Source organism: Rissa tridactyla, chromosome 2 (assembly GCF_028500815.1).
Source record: "Rissa tridactyla isolate bRisTri1 chromosome 2, bRisTri1.patW.cur.20221130, whole genome shotgun sequence".
In the NCBI taxonomy this organism is placed as follows: domain Eukaryota; kingdom Metazoa; phylum Chordata; class Aves; order Charadriiformes; family Laridae; genus Rissa; species Rissa tridactyla.
This window is the reverse complement of record NC_071467.1, coordinates 17,998,198-18,021,254: the sequence shown is the minus strand read 5'-3', so window position 1 is coordinate 18,021,254 and position 23,057 is coordinate 17,998,198. Positions and strand designations below refer to the sequence as shown.

At 36.5% G+C, this 23,057-nt stretch overlaps 1 protein-coding gene across 3 annotated transcripts in view; it reads right to left on the bottom strand.

Moving 5' to 3' along the window:
- CSMD3 (CUB and Sushi multiple domains 3) overlaps positions 1-23,057 on the bottom strand; it is a 688,054-nt gene that overhangs the window by 453,686 nt on the left and 211,311 nt on the right. For all 3 annotated transcript variants that reach the window (XM_054193012.1, XM_054193014.1, XM_054193015.1), the window contains exon 6: positions 6,785-6,897. In XM_054193012.1, coding sequence (XP_054048987.1) covers positions 6,785-6,897 — 113 coding nt within the window. The remainder of the gene's footprint in view (positions 1-6,784; positions 6,898-23,057) is intronic.

Sequence of the window (23,057 nt, the reverse complement as noted above, 5' to 3'; positions counted from 1 at the left end):
GCCAGGCTGGATGGAGCTTTGAGCAGCCTGGTCTAGTGGGAGGTGTCTCTGCCCGTGGCAGGGGGGGTTGGAACTAGATGATCTTTAAGGTCCCTTCCAACTCTATGATTATATGATATCAATAGGGTAATTAAAACCACACTGATTTTTAAATATATTTTTTTTTCTTTCCCTAAACCAGGACTGTTCATATTACCTACGGATTTTTTATGTTTGGATATCCTATTTTCCTGGGGTTTTTACTGTTGTTTGAAATGTTGTTTTTCATTTGAATTTATAAATTACCAAACTTCAAAAAAACCTGTCCTAAATAAGAAAAATACTTTCTCTCTAAGTATTACCTAAATTGAAATTTAGATAATCTCCTCTTATACAGAGGACATGGAATTACTTACAGTCAGTAGTACATAAAAAAAAATGTCATTTGCTCTTCTGTAAACAATGAACAGAAGTGTGCAGAATAGTAAATGAAAAAGAAATATATTAAAATGTTTGAACGCACCTAAAACATTAGAGGTTTTTCTTTAGGATAAGTGTGAAATATAGAAGACACATCTGTTAAATCACTAAAAAATGGGAAGGAGGTTTTACTGCATCACTTAACATTTATTTCAGAAGTAAATTCCAATCCATCAATTTAAACATTAGTACAGACTACCATGTTTTCATATTTAACATTAGTTTTATTGACTTCTTAAATGAATGAAGATCTTATTTCAAGTAGAAAAAAGTGAATTAAAATTTTAGAAGCAGATCTTTCGGGATTTCTATATACTATTAGAACTAACTTAACTAACTGTCAACAGTGGTGTTATCAAAAACTGTAATTGGGAGAATTCTAAAAATAAGTACTTTAAAATGCAGGAGGTCAACAGCAATTTTTCTCCTCTCTGACTTGACTACAGCAAAATCAATGTAATTCTGCACACTGTCATTGTGTGGGTGTATAGTTGTGAATAAAAGGCATCTCAAGAGTGCAAAGGTGAAAAATCCTCTATTCAGAAAGTATAGCTCAGTAAGACGAATCGCAGCTAAAAGACCCATGAGTATGAAAATCCGCTAAAAACATTTAGTGTGTGACAATGTAGGCAATTTAAGTTCCTGTTAGGCCTGGAGGAAAATAAAGAAAAAAAAAATCTGCTGAGAAACTCTTGTAATTTCCTTTCTTTCTGTGAAGAGAGGGTTCCTTTTTCCTCCATCCATTGCAAAATCAGGTAGCCATCTGGGCTGTTTTGACAATAGTAGTTCTGGGTCTGAAAAGTCACAGATTTACAGTTCTAAGAACTACGTATCTGTCTAAAAAAAATCTGTCATCTGTCAAATCAATCACCAATGCAACCAACAACTTATTTATACTGCCTTAATCAGAAGCAGGCAAAGACTTTATTTAAGTAGCAGAGTTCTACAGATGTGACATAAGCAATGCAGCACCTTAATTTTTCCCCAGGAATCTCAAGCCCATGAGCGTGCTGGTAGTAAAAAGCCATTTCAGTGAGTGAGTAGTCACATTATGTAAGATTCAATCTGAGATTAAGATACCCACATCTGCACGTCTGCAGTTGTACTAGGTATATAAACTTTTATAACAAGTGGAAATCTGGTAAGCGTAGTCAGTGGAATGTAGTGGTTTATTCCATCTTAAAGTACACACCTTGGACAGGACATAACAGCTGCCTATACGCTGTTTGTTGTCATTTTAGGCATTCTTCCCTGTCTTCTAGTTTCTGTGCCAGAATGGCATGGTATCCTGTAGATTATAATTTGCCAACGCCATGCAGATGTCTCATTTACTCTAGAGCACCTCTACCCAACCCCTTACCAGTGTGGTCAGCTGAATCACTCTGTAACCTGCCCTGACAGGATTAGCTAGGTATGGGGAAGATTCAGTTGCCTATGCATGCTTTGGGTTGGTGCAGTTGTGTTACTTCATAACATACTGCTTTGCAACACCTTGGTTTGTCTGCCAGAAGAGCCTCTGGACCTCTGCCACTGCCATAAAACTATCCTGGTTACCTTAGGTGATTTCATATGTCAGTGCACACATATTCATGTACAGCTGAACTGTGGCCCACAGTTCCCCAACTTTAATTGGTATTTAGATACCTATGGGTGTCTAAACCTATAGGTTACAATACAGAGACTGATACATCTTGGTGTCTTAGAGATGAATCTCACCTAAGACTTCATAATGACTGCTGACTCTTCCAGCAGTAATACTGTATACTGTTCATTGCAACAGTTTTTGAGATGAGGAATGAATGACAAATTCTGTTTAAATTGTTAGGTGTTCTGAAAAAAAGCAATAAAGACAGTTTTCCCCTTCTGGCAACTCTAGCCACTATGTCCTGAGGCAGATTAGTACTAAACTTTTGTTCTTTACCTGCTTACAAATTGTTTCAAATTCTCTCTCAAAGCAAAACCAACAAAAAATCTAACAGTCTAACTCCATAAATCATTTCTGAATGAAGATATATTTCTATTCATATACAAAATGACAGAAGAAAAAGAAAAGAACAATGGAAAATCAAGCAAAGAAAAAGAAAACTTTTCAATGACAGTTTTCTCCATGTTGCATCACACATTGAAAGTCCTGGCATTTATCCAATTTCAGCTCTACATAGTTGGCTGTCAGGTACTAAGTAGAGTAACCATTTGCGTGCTTTTCGACATGAGCATGACAGCTAAACTTTATTCTGTTCTGAAAAGCTCACGGATATATTTCATTTCTTCATCTTTATTTTCCTATAAGCAAAGATTCTTAATGGAACACAGATGTGATTGTGCATTTAATAGACATCTGATACTATTTTGTTCATATTAGAAGCAAGCTTAAACAGAGGTAAAGGGAAGGAGGAAGGAAGTAAAAGCAGTTAAGAAATGGATTTCACAAGTGAAATAACTAGCAAGTATAGACCTACTACTGAAACCTTACAGAGCTTTAAAGGATGAGGGAGGGCAAGAGGGAGAGAGAGAGGATGCTGGACCTCAAAAGATAGCAAAGTTACGGACTCTTAAAGCAATGTTTAACTATCAGAAAATCAAGACCTTTTTTTCAAAAGACCTTTCAGAGTCCAGGTATGAAGTTTGTGTACGTCAGCCTGTAAGACTGGAAGCAGTGAAGCTAGCTTAATCACTTCTGTCCACTTAGATAATATTATGGATTCAATCATAAGTGATGGATTGCAAAGAGTAGCCAACAGAAAGCAGCAAGCAAAAGGAACTTTTACAGGAACTGCAAATGGATGGAGTAAAAAAGCACAAATAATTCTAGAAACAGCAAAAGACGATTATCAGTGCCAAGAAACATTGAAGCAGCAGCTTCAGGAAGATTCAAAGGAGCTTTGGTTCTACTTCAGCCAACAGTTTCTAACTCAAAAGGAGTTTTAACAAAGCAGTAATGACAAAAACCATCAAGACAAAGAACCCTCAGTGAATAGAAAGAAGTGCTGAAAACAAGCAAGAATAAGCGTGTCTTGGTTATGACACCACAACCTGGGTAGGGAAACGTTTTGATTCTAATTAACATATGTCATTTTAATTATAATTTACCAACACCTTTCAAATATTTTATTATTCAATATCTTTTGTAAATTAAAATGCCTATTGAAAGAAATTAATACACTTAACCTGCACGACAATGTACTTAAATGAAGTTTCCCATAGTTTCATGTACCTCAGTAAATTTCATTGTTCTGTATAAGCCAACTAAAACACATCAGAGCCACATCAGAGCAGAGGAAATGAGTAAGAAGGAAAAAGAAGCAGAATAAAAGAGTGAGAGACGAGGATTAGCAGAAAGAAACTCCTGCACCTTGACCTGAACCTCCTGCACTGCCGGTTACATCACCAAAGAGACGAAGCATAATCTGGGGTGTCACATACAGAGGAAGAAGAAAGAGAGGTGTTTGGAATGAAGTCAAGCTTGCAGAAGGAGAGAGGAAAGGCTTCCCTAATTGTTTAAATATTTGTCTTTGTTTCCCAACACTCGAATCAGTAATTAAATGTTTTAAATTAAGAATGTTTGCTCAGGACAGTAGTACATGGTGATTTTCCCTTTCTTCATTTCAACCCATGAGCTTTGTCACTTTTATTCTTCCTGTTTTCTTCCCTGTTCCACTGTGGGGGTGGAGTGAGAGAGTGGCTGTGGGGATGCTTCCCTGCTACTCATGATCAAACCACCACCCAAATATACTAGTGCAGTAAGTGCACTAAAACAATATGCAGTTGTGCAAACTAAACCAGGAAGCCAAGGGAGTGATTTGGTGAAAAGAGTATTGAAGCACCAAGCAGTGATGGAGTAAGAATTACGTAGTGTTCTGAAGTTCAGAATTTGGAGTCTGGCTCCTTCAAAAGATGCAACAATAGAACAAAGAAAATCGAAGCAGATGAAGTGGTAAGAAATTACTAATTCTGGTTATAGCGGTACTCCATAGGAAAGATTAAGTTTCAAGGAGGGAAGTCAGAAAGAGGTTACAGTATTATCTATGTTAATTAAGCAGGGGAAAGAGTGGGTTTTTACAACAGTTATTACAGTGTTGTACAGTGAAAATACAGGCTATGAAAGGATTAACAGACACCTTCTCAAAGTCATGCAGAAATAAACTCCTGAAAAGAAAAACAGGCACATGTATCTGCACTACATGGCTCTTTGAAATATTTTTTTTTATTTTTATCAGTTATCTGGCAGCTTTTGTGACAACTCATGTCAGCGCACCAGTAAAACTATTATTTGAAAATTGGCTTTAAAAAAGGCTTGAAGTTGTCTTTAACTGAAAAAAATAAAGGTTCCAGTTCTTAACAAACTGAAATATTTTGTGGTATACATTTTTATTTGTTTTCTAAACAAATGAAAGATTTTTAATATGTTTATTTAATTTCCTCACGCTCTCTCCTTTAGCCTACCATCGACACAGAAACCACTCCTTGCTATTACATGACAATGCATTTTTTCCATTTTCTACTATCAAGGTTAATTTTTAATGATCGTATCTGCTTGACTATGCACATTTTATACTTTTTTGTCATGAAATTATTTACTGCCTATGTATTTTTTTCAAACAGTTGTAAAAGATATTTTATTCATTTTAAGCATGACTACTGCAGCATTTCACAACTTAGTACAGAGTACACGTTAACATACTTTCAGCAATACACCATCAAAAGTTAAATGAGCAAACCAAAATAACTGTGAAAAACCCATAAAGTACTACAAACTTAGGTGGTAAAGATAAATAGAAGATGCACAGCATATTCAAATCACCTACACCTACCAACTCACACGTTTTATATGACTTGCAGAAAACACATGTTGAAACTAAACAAAAGTCTACTCTCATTACCTAATACCTCCCACTTTTTTACAGGAATGCAAGTATGTGTGAGACACAGTTTGTCCTCCTTTTCACATTAGTTAAAAAATTAGCATCTCAACAATTCAAATTACTTTGTAGAAACCACAAAAATAATTATCCCACGATTTCTCATTCGTGGGGTAGGAACTAATAAAATTCCTACTTTGTATCTTTTAACTGTCCCGTAAGCTAGCGATGTCTCAGTAAACAATATCGTTTATTGTACTTGGTATGAATGATACCATGCAAAAAATGCAAAAAATGAGTCAGTGCCTTTCATAAACAGTTATAGCACCCCTGGAGCTACAGTAGGAATGCTCTTTTTACCTAAATTCACTCAGAATACACATTCCAGAACATCTATGAACTTGGGAAGTCTAAATAAAGATATAGAGTATTTGTTGAAATAGTAAGCAAATTTGCTCTGTTCTTTTATAGAATATGTTATCTGAGGCAATTACAGAGAGTTCTAAAAAGTTTACTATTATAAAAGATCAATTACATAAAAAAATTAGTCCTAGTCTTCTGTTAGTTTCAAGTTTTACATTTGTTGATCAATTTAATCAGATTCTGCAAACATTTTCGTAGCCGATCTCTTCCTATGCTAAATTTCCTTTAGAGAACAGTAAAAGAAATTCCTGACCTAAACCTCATTCAGAATGCCATGATGCTTTTTCATCAGATAAATGGAAAAGCACAAAAGCACAAAAAGGGTTACTGTTCCCTGAAGATCCATTGAAACAGTATACATATTGAAAAATATTATTTACAGTAATGCTTGTGAAAAAGCAGACAGTATTACCATATACTAATGAAGCTTAGTTTTCATTAGCGCTTCATCATTATAATGACCTTGTTCCAAATGGTCATATTCCCAAGTTAATGCTTCAGATGCTTTCACTCTTACTCAAAATAATGCTTGTTCATGAAAACAGTGGATAAGAAACTTACAGGTTAATTAAACCCTTAATAGCACAATGCATTCAGGAATAGGTAGTAAGAGATAATAGTGATTAAATGCTACATTAGTAAATAGACACTTACTCACTGTTTTACAAACAAGGCTTACACAACCATAGAGGCAAATACATATTTTAATGACAAAAACATTATTTCTGTATCTGTTACACAATATCTTTCAGAATATTAGGACCATTTTAAAAGCTAAGTACTTGCATGGGGTAAAGTGAAGTATCGCTGTAATTTTTTTACAACTATATTTAGATACACTAGATAATACACTATCCATACTCTAACATACTGTAATTTGATATAACAGGTTGCACAGCTGAATTTATCATTTACGCAAATACAAACTATACCTTTATGAGGATTTCTTAAAAAGGCCCATCCCATTTTCTCTACAACGTCAGACACTTTTTTTTTTCTTAACAAAAATAAGCATAACAAAAAATATATTTCTTTAAATATACCTTGGTAGTGAGCACTAAATCCACGGTATCGGTGATTGCTGTCTGTTACAAAATGTAGTCTGAGCCAGTTTTTGTTGCTGATAACTGGAGGAGGTATATTCATTCCAGAGAGCCTGAATTAAAACAAACAAACAAAACTCATTATTAAAGATTAAAAAGTGAATATCAGGGCTGAATATCAGTAGATTTCCATAAAGCACTGATAAAGGTCTTGTATGGGAAAACATTTTTTTTTTCCCCCCAAACATACACTCATTGACATAGCCTCTGTGAGAATTCTTATTTATCGATGAATAGTAGGTTATGGCAAGCATGAACAGTCAAGATTGTTTACTCTACATGACCAGGTGATGGGATTCAAATCAGTGATAATCCAGAAACCACACAGTCATGTGTTAGGCACAGCACTATCATGATGCAAGTACATGAGTCAGGCTAGGAAGAGTCTCTGTCTGTCCAGGCCAGTCAACAGGTTAGGCAGAACACTGCTCTGGACACCAGGAAAAGGATTGTATTCTGTGACTTTCATGTTCAAGATAAGGAACAAGAGAACTTAGGTTATGCAGGTCACCACCTAAAACTATAAAACAGACACCTGTTTTTCAAGAGTAATTATTTTTCTAAATTCGGGGTACAAAGAAATAAGGAATACTCTATCACTTCAGTGAATCTGAAATTCAATTATCAAAAGTACAAGAAGAGTAGGAAGTTTTGGTGGATTGAGACAAGCTAGCAGCTAAGCACCACACAGCTGCTCTCTCACTCCCCTCTCTGCACCCGACAGCAGGACAGGGGAAAACATAGGAAGAGCAAAAGCAAGAAGACTCCTGGGTCAAAATAAAGGCTCTTCAAAAGTCAGTTTAATAAGTGAAGAGGGGAGAAAAAAGCACAAAACCCCCAATTGATAGAAAGGCAATAATTCACCACATCCTACAAGTAGATTAATCAAGTCAGTCTCCAAGCAATGGCTACTTGCCCCCTGGCTCCTCCCCTCATTTTCTATTGCTGACCATGAAGTTATAAGCTATGGAATATCCTTTTCGGTCAATTTGGGTCATCTGCTTAAGTTTTGTCCCTTCCTAGCGCCTTGTCTATCACTGGCCTACTCACTGTGGGGAAAGAGTGTGGGGGAAAAGAAAGCCCTGATGCTGTGCAAGCGCTCCTCAGCAAGAGCCAAAACACTGGTGTGTTATCAACTCTGCTTTAGCCACAAATCCAAACCACAGCACCGTATGGACTCCTACGAAGAAAATTAACTCCGAACCACTAGGACCAGTATACAAAATTATTTGGAATTTTTGTTGGTTTTCTGTTTGTTTTTTAACATTAGGATGTTGCTCCAAATACTGTAGTCTTTTATCTTGATTTGCTCATTAGGAAGCTCTGAATTAGAGGTAATTTTTTTTTTTTTTTATTAAATGAGATGATATAGTTAGAAAGAAGGTAAATAAGTTTTGGATAAACAGTCCTGTCAAGCCAAGGTGTATTTCTCACCAAAACCAGAAAGATAGAAAGGTAAGTCACATCTTCAGGATGTCAACATGCATATCTATTTCCTTCCACTAATTTCTAAACAGAGCTCTTCCTGTAGTTAGATAAAATACTAGCCAACAAGTATACCATGTTATGTTCAGGCATTGCAGATTCCTCTTCTGTTTGGAGAGGAGAGGAGAGGAGAGGAGAGGAGAGGAGAGGAGAGGAGAGGAGAGGAGAGGAGAGGAGAGGAGAGGAGAGGAGAGATGGGGAGGGAAGGGACAATGAAATTTTCTCATTTATCTATAATTTTATTACCAAATAAGTCTAATATCAAATTAATATTTGTGATACGAAATTATGACAGTCGGTAAGATCTATAGAAACATTTTAATTCCGGTTAAACCTTTAATTAAAGCCAAAGGAGCAGCCTGCTGGTATTGCTTATTGGCCAGTCACCTGCTTAGCTGTTTTGCCAGCTGGTTAGCCTGGTGTTACTGCGCTGCATGGCTGCCAGGCTAGCCATGGGTCCCCTAACTGCCTTGTTATTCAGCTGTTGGGCTCGGTGGGCCTTTTAGCTCTCTTTTTCTGATTTGCCATCTAGTCAGTACCAAAATGTTTTCTTTCAAATCACTGGAAATATCATAAACTTACATACAATACTAATATTCAGAATTTCATTTAAAAAAAGCCCCGAAAACAAATGAATTTCATTTTCTGGTTAGCTTTACTATACAGTACATTGTTCTAGCTAGCTATTAAATTGCACTTGCACAATACTCTGTGCTGATTAAAGTGAGATCTGCACTATAGCATGTATTCAGAGTGAGAGGCTGAAGTCTGCATCTTTTGATTAGAAAACATGAAATCTTTCTGCGTTGTCACTGTCAATTTCAGCATGAAACACACTTTCTAACAGCCATAAAGTGACTTAAGTTGTTACAAATATCTTGTTACAAATGTAAGAAGTATACTTTAGTTTGATGCTTGGTTTTTGCCAGGTAGAGGTTTACTTACCTGTCCTTTTTGCTACAGCTATTTCTCTGTATAATACTATTACCTAATGATGCAAGACAAAATAGCTCTTTTATTTAAATTCTGACCCTGTAACTACTTGTTAAGCAATATAGAGGCAACAACCTTTCACTGCTTACATATTCCTATTACTGGAAGAGGTCTTACTGAGCAACTGAAACAAAAATAAGTCTGTAAAACACATTTCCTCGCACATATTTTGAGTAGTATATTCTACCTATAATACGGTTTCTCTTTAATAATCACAAAAACATGTGAAAAATAAACAAGTTTATTGTCCAAAGCATGAGAAAACTTCAACCTAACCATTTAAGTGTGTTCATGGTAAAAGTCTAGGATTTTGTGTTTTTTTTTTAAATAGCTAATATCTAGTTAAGTTTAGCTATGAAATTAATTATTCATTAACACATCAATCCTTGACAGCCATGGGTTATACTCAAAATGACTCTAACTAACCACATGCTGATATCAGCTGAGTTCAAACAAAATTCACAGTTCCTAAAATCTGATCTTTATAGTTCATGATTTCTATGGGATTGTTCCCAGAAAGTAGATTTGCAAGCTGCCAGAATTTACAATGGCAACTGGCAGAAAATGATTGCTTATTCTGCTCATATAACTGCCCCTTTTCTCACGTCAATTTATCTTCCCAGCAAATTATAAAGCGGTTCACCATTATCATAATGCATTGGCAGTCCTGCCTACTTCTGTGCCAGCTACTATTCCAAGCATAGCTATAATATTTTCCAAAAATTCAAAGAAAAACACCATATCTACCATAAAGGAAATGCAGCTGTCTCATCTCTTTTTATAGTTCAAAAGATGTAGCTCCCCCCGAAACTGCATAGAGTCCTGCATAGCAAATTTAAGTCAACAGACAGTAGGTTTCACTTCTGCAGTTTTCTTCCATAAACTCTTAGAAATGTTCATGGAGAATCTTCAGATCATTGGTTGTGAATCAGAGACTTAAAGTATCTCAACATTATGTGTAGTCAACAACATTTACATTAGATAGTCTGCTATCTAATGTAAAATGTATTTGAAAAAAAAGTGCTTACTGAAATAATGGACCTTTTTTGCCAATCAAAGGATTGGTAAAAGTGTAAGGTTGTGCATGTACATACGTCAGTGAAGTTCCCATGTTTGCACCTTATTTGGTTTGAGACTGTGGGTAAATCACAGTTTACAGAAGAAATAAGGCACTAACATTTTTGAGAATCAAAATTTCTGCACTTCTGCACTTTTTCCTGTACTTCATTACGGCATCGTGCCTCCATCCCCTTCTTTTCTGCACTATTTAGGAGGTAATTTTCAAAAACTGCTCTGCTTTAGGCTAACTCTGATCCAGTGAAGTCAATTAGTATTTTATTCTCCCTCAAAAATCTAACACGTAATTCCCACCTTATGTTGCAAAATGGAATTCAGGGTTAGTTTGTTTGGGTTTTTTTAACAGCACAGTGCACATCCTCCATTTCCTCCAGAGACATACTGACATATCATAAAATACTGTACACTTACTTTAATATTTGAAATGCACACTGCCAGTTAGTCCTAATCTTGACAAGTAGTTTACAAATCCCTGTCTTGTCCATGTACCAAACTAGTTTTAATTAATAAAAATCTTCTAGAACTATACTTCTTTCAAACAGAAATTAAACCAGAAATAACTGTCTTGTTCTTTAAAGCAGGTGACAAATAAATGAGGATTAGTAGAAAACACAAATGATAAGGCAAAAATGCTTGGTTTTGTACAAATTTCACAGATATGGTATTCCTCATTCTTATAGAAATGACAGCCAAACTATTAAACAACTACTTCCATTCACACTGCTGTTTTCTTTTTCACACATTGCTTATCTGCAATGATTGTCTTTGTTATCTTGTTAAGAAGTGGCTCAGAATCTTATTCTGGATTAGTCAGATAAAATACAGTGTATAATATACAAACAAAAGAAGTAATTTAGACATGATGTGGGTATGAAGACAGACAAAAAGTGTCCAGATTGCAAAGGTCCAGTCAAAGCTCGAAATCAGATCAGTGAACAAACGTGTAAGAACTTCAAGGGAGAATATAGACACTACAAAATACACGTATAAGGGGTAGGAGATAAAAAAGAGTCAAATAGGCAGTCCTCATTCTATTTAACTGCCCAATTCTACCTTATTATGTTTGAATCTGTATGGAATGGTAGCAGAATTTTAGCTTTGTGTGTTACTTATTTATTTGGAGCAGAAATCAGTGTCATCAAATCAGGTACTCTTTTAGTGAAATCGCTTTATTTGCAAAACGTGCATTTTAATTTTGAAGAAAGATTATTAACAAGTAGCAAGCATGCAAACCCTGCTAATATAAGCCACAGTTTAGGCATTAAATGAGGCCTAGAATATTCCAAAAAGAAAAAAGTATTTTTGTTGGAAAATACAGCAAAATTTTGTACACAAAACTTTTTCATGAGGCGTATAGTTCCTACATTTCCTCCCAAGCTACCCCATCTACAAGCCCATTCTAATACTACCAAAGTCTTGCACAAAGACACTTAAATCATAGTATAACTAGGTGCATACATAGATCTCATCACTCATACATACGCAGTACACAATCTTAAGTGCTTGTTTTGGTGCTAACTGTAGGTGTGTGGGTGGAATCTTTCTTACTGGTATTATTTACTTCTTGAAATAAAAGTGCTATATAAAAAGCTTTGATTAAAAAAAAGGGTAAGGTTTCACATATTTTGGTAAGGCTTATCCTGCATTATCCATGTACGTGCTAGTGGGGTTTAATACTTACATGGCATAATACAAACACTACAAAAGACAGTAGGCTGCTGCCCCCTTGAAAGGAGAGGAAAGACCTACCCAATGGAACTGCACCTGACCAGTGGCTTGTCTGGTTTGGTTAAATTTTGTCTAAATTAGGGAGCAGGCATATTTAACACAAATATGAAGTATCAAGCACTTACAACTTATTGTGTTTCCTGTACTTTTATACAACATATTACCAATGGTTTCTAGCATCCTTTCCTTTGTTCGCCATGACTGCCTTGATCCCATAAAGCAATTCTTGTAACAAGCTTCATAGTGAACATCTTTTGTAAAAAGATCCATCCCACAATGTAGATGTAAGGACACTCATTTGTGGATAAAAGACTAAAACTTAGGTGTCTGATTTAATAAATCCAGACCTGTTTAGAAAGAACCAGATTCACGCTAAAGAAGAAAAGCTGAAACTAACTGAATATTTAACATATTGCTTGATTTGAAAGATCCTGAAGGATTTAATGATTAAGTTAACATATCCCTTTTATTCCATCAGCCCAGTTAGTAAGACGTTTACATTTGGGTTCAGACACTAACATAACCATCAACCTTTTGGTCAAGCACTAAACAAGTAAGTTTTTCGTATGATCAGGCCTATCGATATCCTTAATGTTTCCAATTCCAGTGATGAGATTAATGGGTCTCAATGGCAGTCATTATAAATGTGAATTTCTATTGCATGACAACTTCGTGTATTGGCCTTTTTTTTTCCCTCACTTTTCTTTTTTCCTGGAAATGTTCTATACAAATTATATTAAATCATTTCAGAGCAAGGACATTGTGACAAATATTGTTAAACAGTCAAAAAACCCCTCTTCTATCGCATACAAAATCTGTTGTTGACTAACCTGAGAACTCAAGATTTGAATTTTGTTGAAGATACCAAGTACATGTCACATGCTAACAGATATTATCGGTTATCTTTTGATAACAAGATAGGTCAACAAGATAGATAATTGCCTGTAAATTGTTCTTTTGTGAGAGTATTTCCAATATAAATATTCAAGTACCATGAAAGTAAGTATTTTCAGAGCTGTGGATTTCCTAGAATTTTAATTGCAGCTTACATGTATTCAGCATTAACATATATAATATTGGTATATCTGTATTACAGAAAGACTTAATGAGATATATCTGTGACAGAACCTATAGAACTTTTATGTAAGTAAGTAGAGTTTTTCATTGAATTGTATGTGCGAAAGTCAAGCTGTAGGTGGGTATCAGGGCTTCTCCTGTGTGTACATACGGTATACTAGATTTATTAATTCCCTGGATGATTCCGGAATTGACCATCTAGCGAGATAACAGACTGGCTTGAAAAAACAAGACTAATTTGAAGGTAACTACAATATCAAAATATGCAAAGTTTTCTAGTTGAGTCTTCAATTGATGAAAACAAAAAATAACGCAGTAAGAGAAATACTAGTTTGGAGATACAGCAAGCATATAAATAAACAGAACAAAAGAGGAAGTGACTTAAGTTAATCTGCATTGCCATAGTTCAATGTCGAGTCATAAGGAATGACAGAACACGTCTTTCAGAGGAGAAAGTAAACAGTGCTAATTCACTCTTGAAGAAGGAAAGAAGAAAAAGACTTGTCTTCCTAAAGCCAGGTCTTTCTCAAAGTTAAATATGCAGCACAAAAGTAAAGGAAAAGTGTCTAAAGGAAAAGTGTCTAAAGGAAAAGTGTCTAAAATACAACATTCTGTTAGCAGTTTCAGGATAATATATCACCTAAGTTTTACGTGGTTACAAAGGCACAACTCAGTGAAAGACCTAGTTCCTAAAGTCAGTTCCTGTAAAACTGTCTGAAGACTAAGCATTATATCTAACTGAGAATTAGGACACTGAGAAGTTTGAAGCTAGATATAGCCTTGATTGTTTTTTCCATATCTCAGAATTGCAGACAAATGATTGACAAAAAGCTATTTTTTATTTTAGAACAGTAAATTACAACACCTGAACTTTAACCTAAACTAACTAAACTAAAGTTTTAGGTAGAAACTCCACTGTAATCATTTATTTCTGATTTATAAAACAAAAAAAATGAAAACTTAAATAAGCCAATGTTTGGAAAGAAGGTGAAAAAAAGTTCTACATTATGTCACCTTGAAAAAAATACTTGTTCTTGTTCTGTAAGTGCTTTAACAATCTATTGATTAATTTTAGAGTTATTCAGCTAGAGGGATAAAAATAATTCACCCTATGACTCTTTTTGTCAAGTTCGTTATAACGTCTGGAAGACAAAAAAAAAAAGTCTTTGTTTTAAAAATGTCAGTGATTAAATGTATGAAAGTCCTATAATGCCTTGCAATGTTGGAAAAAGTTCAATTTTGAAGTAAAGTTGCTGTCATATAAAGCAAATCTATGAGAAAGCACTGTATGATCATTAAGGACTGAATAAAGATCTGACTGATGATTAATGAAATTTTGTAGTATCGTGGATATGAAATGTTGAAAAGTTCCAAGACTGAATAATACTTTTTAACTTCAGAAGTGGACTGCATCTTATAAAGCCAGATGTTTGTATGTCAAAGATTTTCCCATTAATTCCAAATTAATTTCCAATTAATTTGCCAAATAATAATGTTGGCAGAATAATGAAGTATGATGAAAGGTAAAAGGAGACTTCCAAACACACATACTCTGAAATGTTAGTCTATGATACAAGTAACGTGTTGCTCGTGACATGAGTAATAAACAGAACGCTGATGGACAGTGTTGCTTTGCCAATTGCCTGAAGGACTAGTATCATAAATTGTTGATTTTCATATAGATGTCAGGGACTTTGAAGGAGTCATTATTCTTAAATACCTCATATACAAAATGACCTCACACAACTCAATTTTCCTGAGCAGATCACAGAATGAATATAAATACATATTAACTTCGCCTGAGCTGCACATGATGGTTAACATACGGGTCTTTCTATTGCACAAGCTGTGACAAGTTGCATAGCTCCTTGATATAACTGAGGAGACCAAGCCATGGTCAGGGCAGTCAGCAAGAAGCAGAGGCAGAGAGGTTTGAATTCTCCACTGAGAAGATACAGCCCCAGCTTGAGCAGGCTGTGCAGGTGAGGCCTCCCACAAAAGGACTCATCCTGGTGGCTCAGAAGCTATGATAAGGTGAACACCAAGACCTGCCACAGGATTTGTTTTCCTGCACATGCTAAAGCAAACCTATGGGACACTGTCTCCTTCAAGAACCTCAAATCTCTGAGGGCCTTGGCAGGTACAAGGATGAATGTGATTATCTGAGTGTTTTCCTTGGAATTCTGCACATTTCTTCCCTCTACTTTCACAGCTATTCTAAATAAAACTGAACCAAATACAACTCGTATCTGGTCAATTACATCTTTGGGTAACAGTCAAACTGAATAACTGGGACCATTATTTGTGAGAGGTTTACATAGTTTACCTCTCTTAAAATATTGCCAACATCTTACTACTTCATAACCAGTTATTTTCTCCACTCTTTTCTTTTTTTTTCCTTTTTTTTTTTTTATTCTATATAGCAAATTATTATGAGTATACTGCCTGAATAGGGGAAGGAGGCTTGTGCTTGAGTCTTTCTGGTAAATCAAACAAAAAAACATTACATCTGGTACTACATCTTGATGTTCAATAGACCATATATACAGTAGTATTGTAAAAACCTGTTGTGACAGAACACTCCATATATGGAGCCAAAATGTACTGTTAGTCCGATCAGTGCTTTAATGGACTAAAAGTCTAAATATCGAAAAGTCTCATTAATGATACTAATAACTTCTTTAATTAAAGAAATCTTCTTAATATCTATCCCTTTTCTCTGGTGATATGCTCATCTTTTCAGTGTATCTCTGTGTCCTGTGAGCAGCACTTCATTCTTTCCCAAACAGAAAGGGAAACTGTTTATTGTGAGTCATCAGTATCCTGAGGTCATCCCTGGAAAGTTGTTAATGACAAAACTCCGCTCCCTCAATAAAACTCTTCTTCAACCTTGAATCATTTTGGGGCTATCTGATGTTTTCTTAACAGAGCTTGCTTTTTTGTCATTGCTTCCCAGGCTTCCCCAACCCCATTTATCATAGAGGGCCAACGTGTGCTACACAGCAACTCCCTAGGGTTGTCAGACCTTTGCTATATGTGATAGTCACATAGTCACTTGACCAGTCGGCAACTGTTAGCTCAAAAAAGCTACAAACAGCTCAGATCAAGATACCTCAAAAGTGCCCTAAGACAATCCCTCTGTCAGATCAATAGAAAACCTGTGGCCACTTCTCAGTAATAAGGGAAAAGTCATATTTACTGGGCTACCAGTTGATATCAGTATTGCCAGATTCATACTAAAGAATCTTGGAGGCATAGGAAACAGGAAGAAAACAGTACTTCTCCCTGCAGCTAATTGTCATTTAACTTTTCTCCCCAATCCTTAGTACTTCACGTAACTACAGTAGTTAAAATGAAAAGCACATATAGATATGCAATATTCAAACTGGTAAAAGACACTAATTATATTTTCTGTACAGCATAAAGGGAAATTGCCATGCAACTCTGGCTGGAGATAGAGTTTAAAATATAAGTCAAATTACTCCCACTCTGCAGCAAAATTAGGTACCCCATGGGTCTTATTAGAAAAAGTACTTTTAGAATCTGAAAGTTTTCATGAGTATCTGCCACTCTAGTTACTCAGTTAGATATTAAATCTAAATGCAAATGTATCTTAAAAGAGCTGTTCCTTAATACTAGAATAAAAATTCAAAATGCTGTCATGTTAGGCCTGAGTCAGTTAGTTATGCTATTTCTTTTTTTTTAGTGGTGATAAGACAGTGCAAGTCCTGAAACACTTAAAGAATAACCCATCAACACAAAGTAAGAGGATAAAAATTAAGCAGATCAATTCCAACTACAGGTGATCATTTTCTGAGAGTTCACTCCTTCCTATTTCCTACTTTCAGCCTCTGAAAATATATCAAGGTAGATAATGAAATCTGTCAGAAAAGGCTACTCTTAGTGTGTAATTTAAATATAATTGCTGTCAAGGAACCCATGCAGATTACTCACAGAATCCTTCACCTCAGTTAGTTTCAACCTTATTTTGTTGCGAATTAATGTTTTCCTCAGTCACATTTTGTGCAATAGTTTTCTTCTTTACCTTAAACAGCTGGTCTCCTTCTAGTTCTACTGGATTTATCACCTAAGAGATTTACATTTTAAAATTGCTTACATTTAACTGTAGGGGCCTTCCCCTCTTCTGCAATATATCTGTAAGCTAATAAATTTCTCACTCAATATTTTTATACAACTTTAATCTCAGAGTGCTTGACAAATGTCAAGAAACTCTACCAAAATTTATTTCATAAAAAAAATAATATTCAAAGCATAAAAAGACCATATGTTGCTCTCCACCACAAAAAATCAAAGACAAAACTGGAAATTGCCAGGACCCTAAGAGCACCCTCCTGGCCCTGACTAGCCCTGCCTGGGGACCCTAATGACCCTCTTCAGAGGAGGGTGCAGAGGAACCCCATTCCAGCTCAGCCAAAGCCAACCCCAGCTCTCTCCATGGCTGTCTTCTTTTGACTGGGCTCCTGGAGGGACCCTGGACCTGATTCATCACTTAGTATGTTGGAATTGTCAATTGACTCTGTTATCTAAGGCCCTGGCTCTGACTCCTGTGTTTAGCCGCTACAGGATTAGACATCATCGGTGAGTGCATGGCCTGCCTGAGGTTACCCTTGGCTCCCAGTTGTCCCCTCCTTGCTCCTGCTACTCCCAGACAGAAATATAGTTCAAATCTCCCAAATTAAACTGCTCTAATCATTAAAACTGCACTATTTTTCTACAATAAATTATCTCATTTAAACAACACTATGAATTTATTGTAGTCTGCGTACTTGATCATACTTCTCTTACCCTATTTGTAACGCTCATATTCAAATGCTCTCCAACTGCAATCACAGAAACCTTTCTTGTATCTTTTGTATGGAGGACTTTAAAGACGTGTTCATAAAATTAAGATGTGGATATCATACACCTCCACCAGTGTTATCCCATAGAGATATAACCAACATAAAGCCTTTGAAAACAAGGACCAAATCTTTGAAATGATCTATGAGTAATAAGGGATAGGACAGCTCACATTAAGTACTACCAGACAAGAGTTAAAAAGGGAAAAAGGACAAGTATTATCAGCACCCACAAAAAATGCCTCATTTTAAAAGAAATTATTTTGGCACTTTACAAGATTTTAGACTCTAATTCACAGCTTGATGGTTCATTGTAATGAAACCTCCAAAGATAAAAGTTAAGAATACATCATCTATTTGTGTTTGTATGACTAGGTGAGATTTAGTAATCTAAATTGTGTTTTGGGGTGGTGTTTTTCTTGTTTTGTAGATTGGCAGCTTCTAAAAAAAAATCTTAGAAAATTTTCTTTGCCACAGACGGCTGCAGGAGTGGCCTCTGCAAGAAGACATCAGGGGCTGCCCTGTGCCAGACAGTTAGTTCAAGTCAGCTCCACGATGAATGTACCACAGGGTACGGCTGAACTCATCAGCCAAGCTGGTGTCACCTCTGTAAAAATGTATTTAACAAAGGGGAAAATGCTGCAAAGGCAGTGAGGAAAAAAAAAAGAAAAAGTGAGAAACAATCCTGTGTATACCAAGATCACAGAAGGAGGTGGGGAAGGAGGTGCTCCAGCTATTCCCCTGCCATGCCAAAGCAGGCTTCTCTAACAGGAACTGTGGCCCATGGAGTACCTAAGCTAGAGCACGTTTACCCTGCAGCCTGTGGACAGGACCCACACTGGAGCAGGGGAAAAGTGTGAGGAGAAAGGAGAAGAAGAGAGGAACTGTTATGGATGGACCACAAGCCCACATTCACCACTGTTCAGGGTCGGGGCAGAAGTAAAGGAGTTGGGAATGAAGGAAAGAAGTTGAGCCTGGGAAGAGGGTGAGGCGGGGGAAGGTGTTTTATTTTTTTTTGTCTTTGTTTCTCCTGTTCTATTTTTAATTAGCTATAAATCAATCTTCTTCAAGTCAGGTCTGGATTGCCGGTGAAGGCAATTGGTAAATGATCTCCCAGTCTTTATCTTGACTCACAAGCTTTTTAATCTTATTTTCTCACCCTGTTGAAGAGGGGGAGTGAGTGAGGGGCTTCATGGGCATCTGACAGCCAGCCAAGGTCAACCCACCACATCTACTTATGAAACTCTTATCACTAAGCACGTTCTAAGAAAACTGAAGAAAAGTATTCCATAAGTAACACCTGTTCTCCAGCTAATATATCTGGCTGCATAAAAGAAAGCAATTGCAGCTAAAAGCCTATTCCAGCTCAGTGACAAAAGAGAGAGCAGAAAGCACTAAAATAAATTACGCAAATAAAATTGAGGTACCAATACAAACAAAAAAGTCTCAGATACAGAATAGCAGGAGGATATAAAAACATTAAAGGAACAAACAGCTACATGAGAAAGAAGGACAGTAAGACAAAGAATCACACAGAATCACAGAATCACTAGGGTAGAAAGGTACATCTTGAGATCATCTTGACCAAGTCACAGTAAAGAAAAAGTGTTTTCTTCTGTGCAGGTGGAATTTAATGTATTTCAGTTTGTGTTCATTGAAGAGTCTGGCTTGCTTATCTTCATTCCCCCCTGCTCAGGAATTCATACGCACGGACACAGGCATCCCCCTGAACCTTCACCTCTCACGACAGAACAGTCCCAGCTCTCTCAGGCTCTCCTTATATGAAAAATGCTCCAGTACCTCAGTCATCTTTGCGGCCCTGTGTTGGACTCACTTCAGTAATTCTGTATCTCTCTTGTACATGGAATTCCATACTGCAGATGCAGCCTCACCAGTACTAAACACAGGGGAAGGATCATCTCCCTGGATCTGCTGACAATTCTCTGCCTAATATAGCCCAAGTGACTGTTGGCCTTATTTGCTGCAGGAGTGCATTGCTGGCTCGTGGCCAGCTTTTTGTTCACCAGGACTCCCAGATCCTTCTTGGCAAAGCAGTTTCCTAGAGTGTACTGTGGCCTGGGGTTATTTGTCCCAGATGCAGGACTTGGCATTTCCCCTTGTTCAGTTTCACGAGATTCCTCTCAGCCCATTTCTCCAGCCTGTCGAGGACCCTATAAATGTCAACGCAACCATCTGGTGTATCAGACACTCCTTCCAGTTTTGTATCATCTGCGAACTTGCTGAGCGTGCACTCTGTCTCAGCAGTCAGGTCATTAATGAATATGTAAAACTGTACTGGCTCTAGTATCAACCCCTGCAGCACACCACTAGTGACTTGCTTCCACCTCTTCTTTCTGCCACTGATTACAACCCTCTAGGCCTAGCTCTTCAGCCAGTGCTTAATCCATTTCACTTTCCACTTACCTAATCCATACATTGTCAGCTTCTCTATGAGGATGTTATAGGAAATGGTGTCAAAAGCTTCACTAGAGTTATGCTAAACAACAAGAACTGCTCTCCCAGTCACTTCACTGTAGAAGGCAATGATGTCCACTTTGTAAATCCATGATAACTATTCCCATTCACCTTCTTGTCCTTTATGTGCCTGGAAATGATTTCCAGGAGGATTTTCTCCATCACTTTCCCTGGGAGGGACTGAGTTGACACTAACTGGCCTGTAGTTCCCTGGATCTTCGTTCTTGTCCTTCTTGAAGATGGGAGTGACATTTGCTTACTTCTAGATTTCGAGTACCAGAAAGGTCATCATGGCCTTTCAAAGATTAATAGAGAGTGGTTTTGCAATGGTATCAGCCAGCTCCCTTAGCACCTGTGGGTGCAATCCATAAGGCCCCATGGATTTATGTGTGTCCAGTTTAAGTGGTCCCTAACCTAGTCCTTCTCCATTGAGGGTAAGTCCTTCTTGCTGCAGATTTGCCCACTGATCTCAGGGGCCTGGGATTCCTGAAAGTTGATACCGATGGCAAAAAATGAGGCAAAGATGACATTTAGTACCTCATCCTTTTCCATGTTACTTGTCACCAGGTCTGCTGACTCATTTAGCAGCAGGCTCATGTTTTCCCTAGTCTTAATATTGCTGATTAGGTAGGTACTTGCAGAATACCTTCTTGGTGCCCTTACTGTCTCTGGCCAGATTCAACTCCAGGTGGGCCCTGGCCCTCCTAACACTGCCCCTGCAAGATTCGACGGCAAGTCTATACTCTTCCTGTAAGAATTCTTCTTCGTTTTAACTTTTTTTTTGGGGGGGGGATGTGGGGGGCGTGGGGGGTGTGATGTAAATCTACATTAGGAATAAAATAATATAAGACATGAAACAAAGGAATACCAGATACAAAAGTGAAAATAACTAATGATGTAATACAATGTATTAATTCAATAAATATATCCCTCTTATTTAGAAAGGAGCAGAATGATTTGTTTATGACATAAGCATATGCTTCAGGGACACCATTGCATTGGTCTGACTGCTAGCCAGCTGCTGTTTCCAGTAAATCAGACTGTGAAATAGTGATCCATGTCACAGCATTTTAACCTCCCCATGCTTTGGAACCTTGCCTCCGAGTTGAACATTTGTACTTTAATTTGTCCAACAGAAGATATCACACTCCCTGTTACCAGAGGCCATAGTGAAGATTTAAAGAGCAATAAACATCTTAAAAAACAATACAACAAGAAATTATGAACTAAGAAGACCGTATAAGATTCTCCTGAGTACTATAAACTCTCACAGTATATTTTTAATTGTGGATAAACAATACTATTTAAAATAATAAAAGTTGATTACTAATTGGGAATATTTCAAATTGATTTTACTACATCAGTCTGTGTTATTTATAAAACACCCTGGATTCAAAAGTCTTCAATTTACAGCTGTTAAAAATGTAAATATTTAAAATGAATCTTTGTGTCTTAAAATGTAAATGTAACTTTTTCATTGTGATATAAACAAATATCATTTGCTCTTAGTGCTCACCTTTTTGCCTCCCCCTCTCCCCCAAAAACTGTGAGCAAAGTAGGCCCACTAAAGAATTCTGGCATCTATACAGGACACAAAGAAAATGTTTATTAAAATATTTATTTATAATAAAATTGATGTGTTTAATATATTGACTAATACGTATAAAATCTTTGCTGGAGAGCAAAACAACGTTTAGAAGATATACCAGTATTCTGTATTGTTAGAATGAAATATCTTATACCCTGAGAAAATCTACACAAAAGGCATTTGTGTAGATTTTCCAGACTTGAGCAGATTGTAAGCAAATATTCCTTAGGACAATAATTTTTATTTACTTTATCAAATAAATCAATCATTACTGACAAAATTTCAGTTACATTTCACTAAAAGAATTTTACCTTTATGCATGACATTTGGCTGGAAAGTGATATAATGCAAATTATGCAGTAAAAAGCCAATTACATTAGCTTTAAGATATCTTGTATCAGACTTTAGCATCCATTAACTTCTTATATGATGCCTTTTACTGATATTAATGGTAACGATGATAATGTTATCTGAACACTCTGAGAAACTTTGCTATTCTGAGAGATCTGAGTTGGAAAGTTTGCAAATATTCAGATCGCTAATTCACTTCTTATAAATTAAGACTGACCTTTAAAATATTGCACTTAAAAGAATGTAATGACTAGGAAGATAACCAGAGCAGACTACACATAAGCATGGGCAGGTGAAAGAACGCTTAGGCTCCACAGCTGTGTCAGTGTACTTTAGGACTAACCTTTTACGCCCATCCTAGCATGACACAAAGAACTAATGTTAGGCTTGCTGAGCAGTAACATCAGCTAATGATATAAGATTGTTTCAGGTTTTTTTTTCTTTTTTTTAGCAAGATATACTGGGAAATACCTGATCAGGAAACACGAAAGGATTTGTGTAACTGCTAATGCAGTTTTAAAGGCTGTATAAATATCAAATATAATTTTCATTTGCAAATGAACTTCAATTTACAATGTTT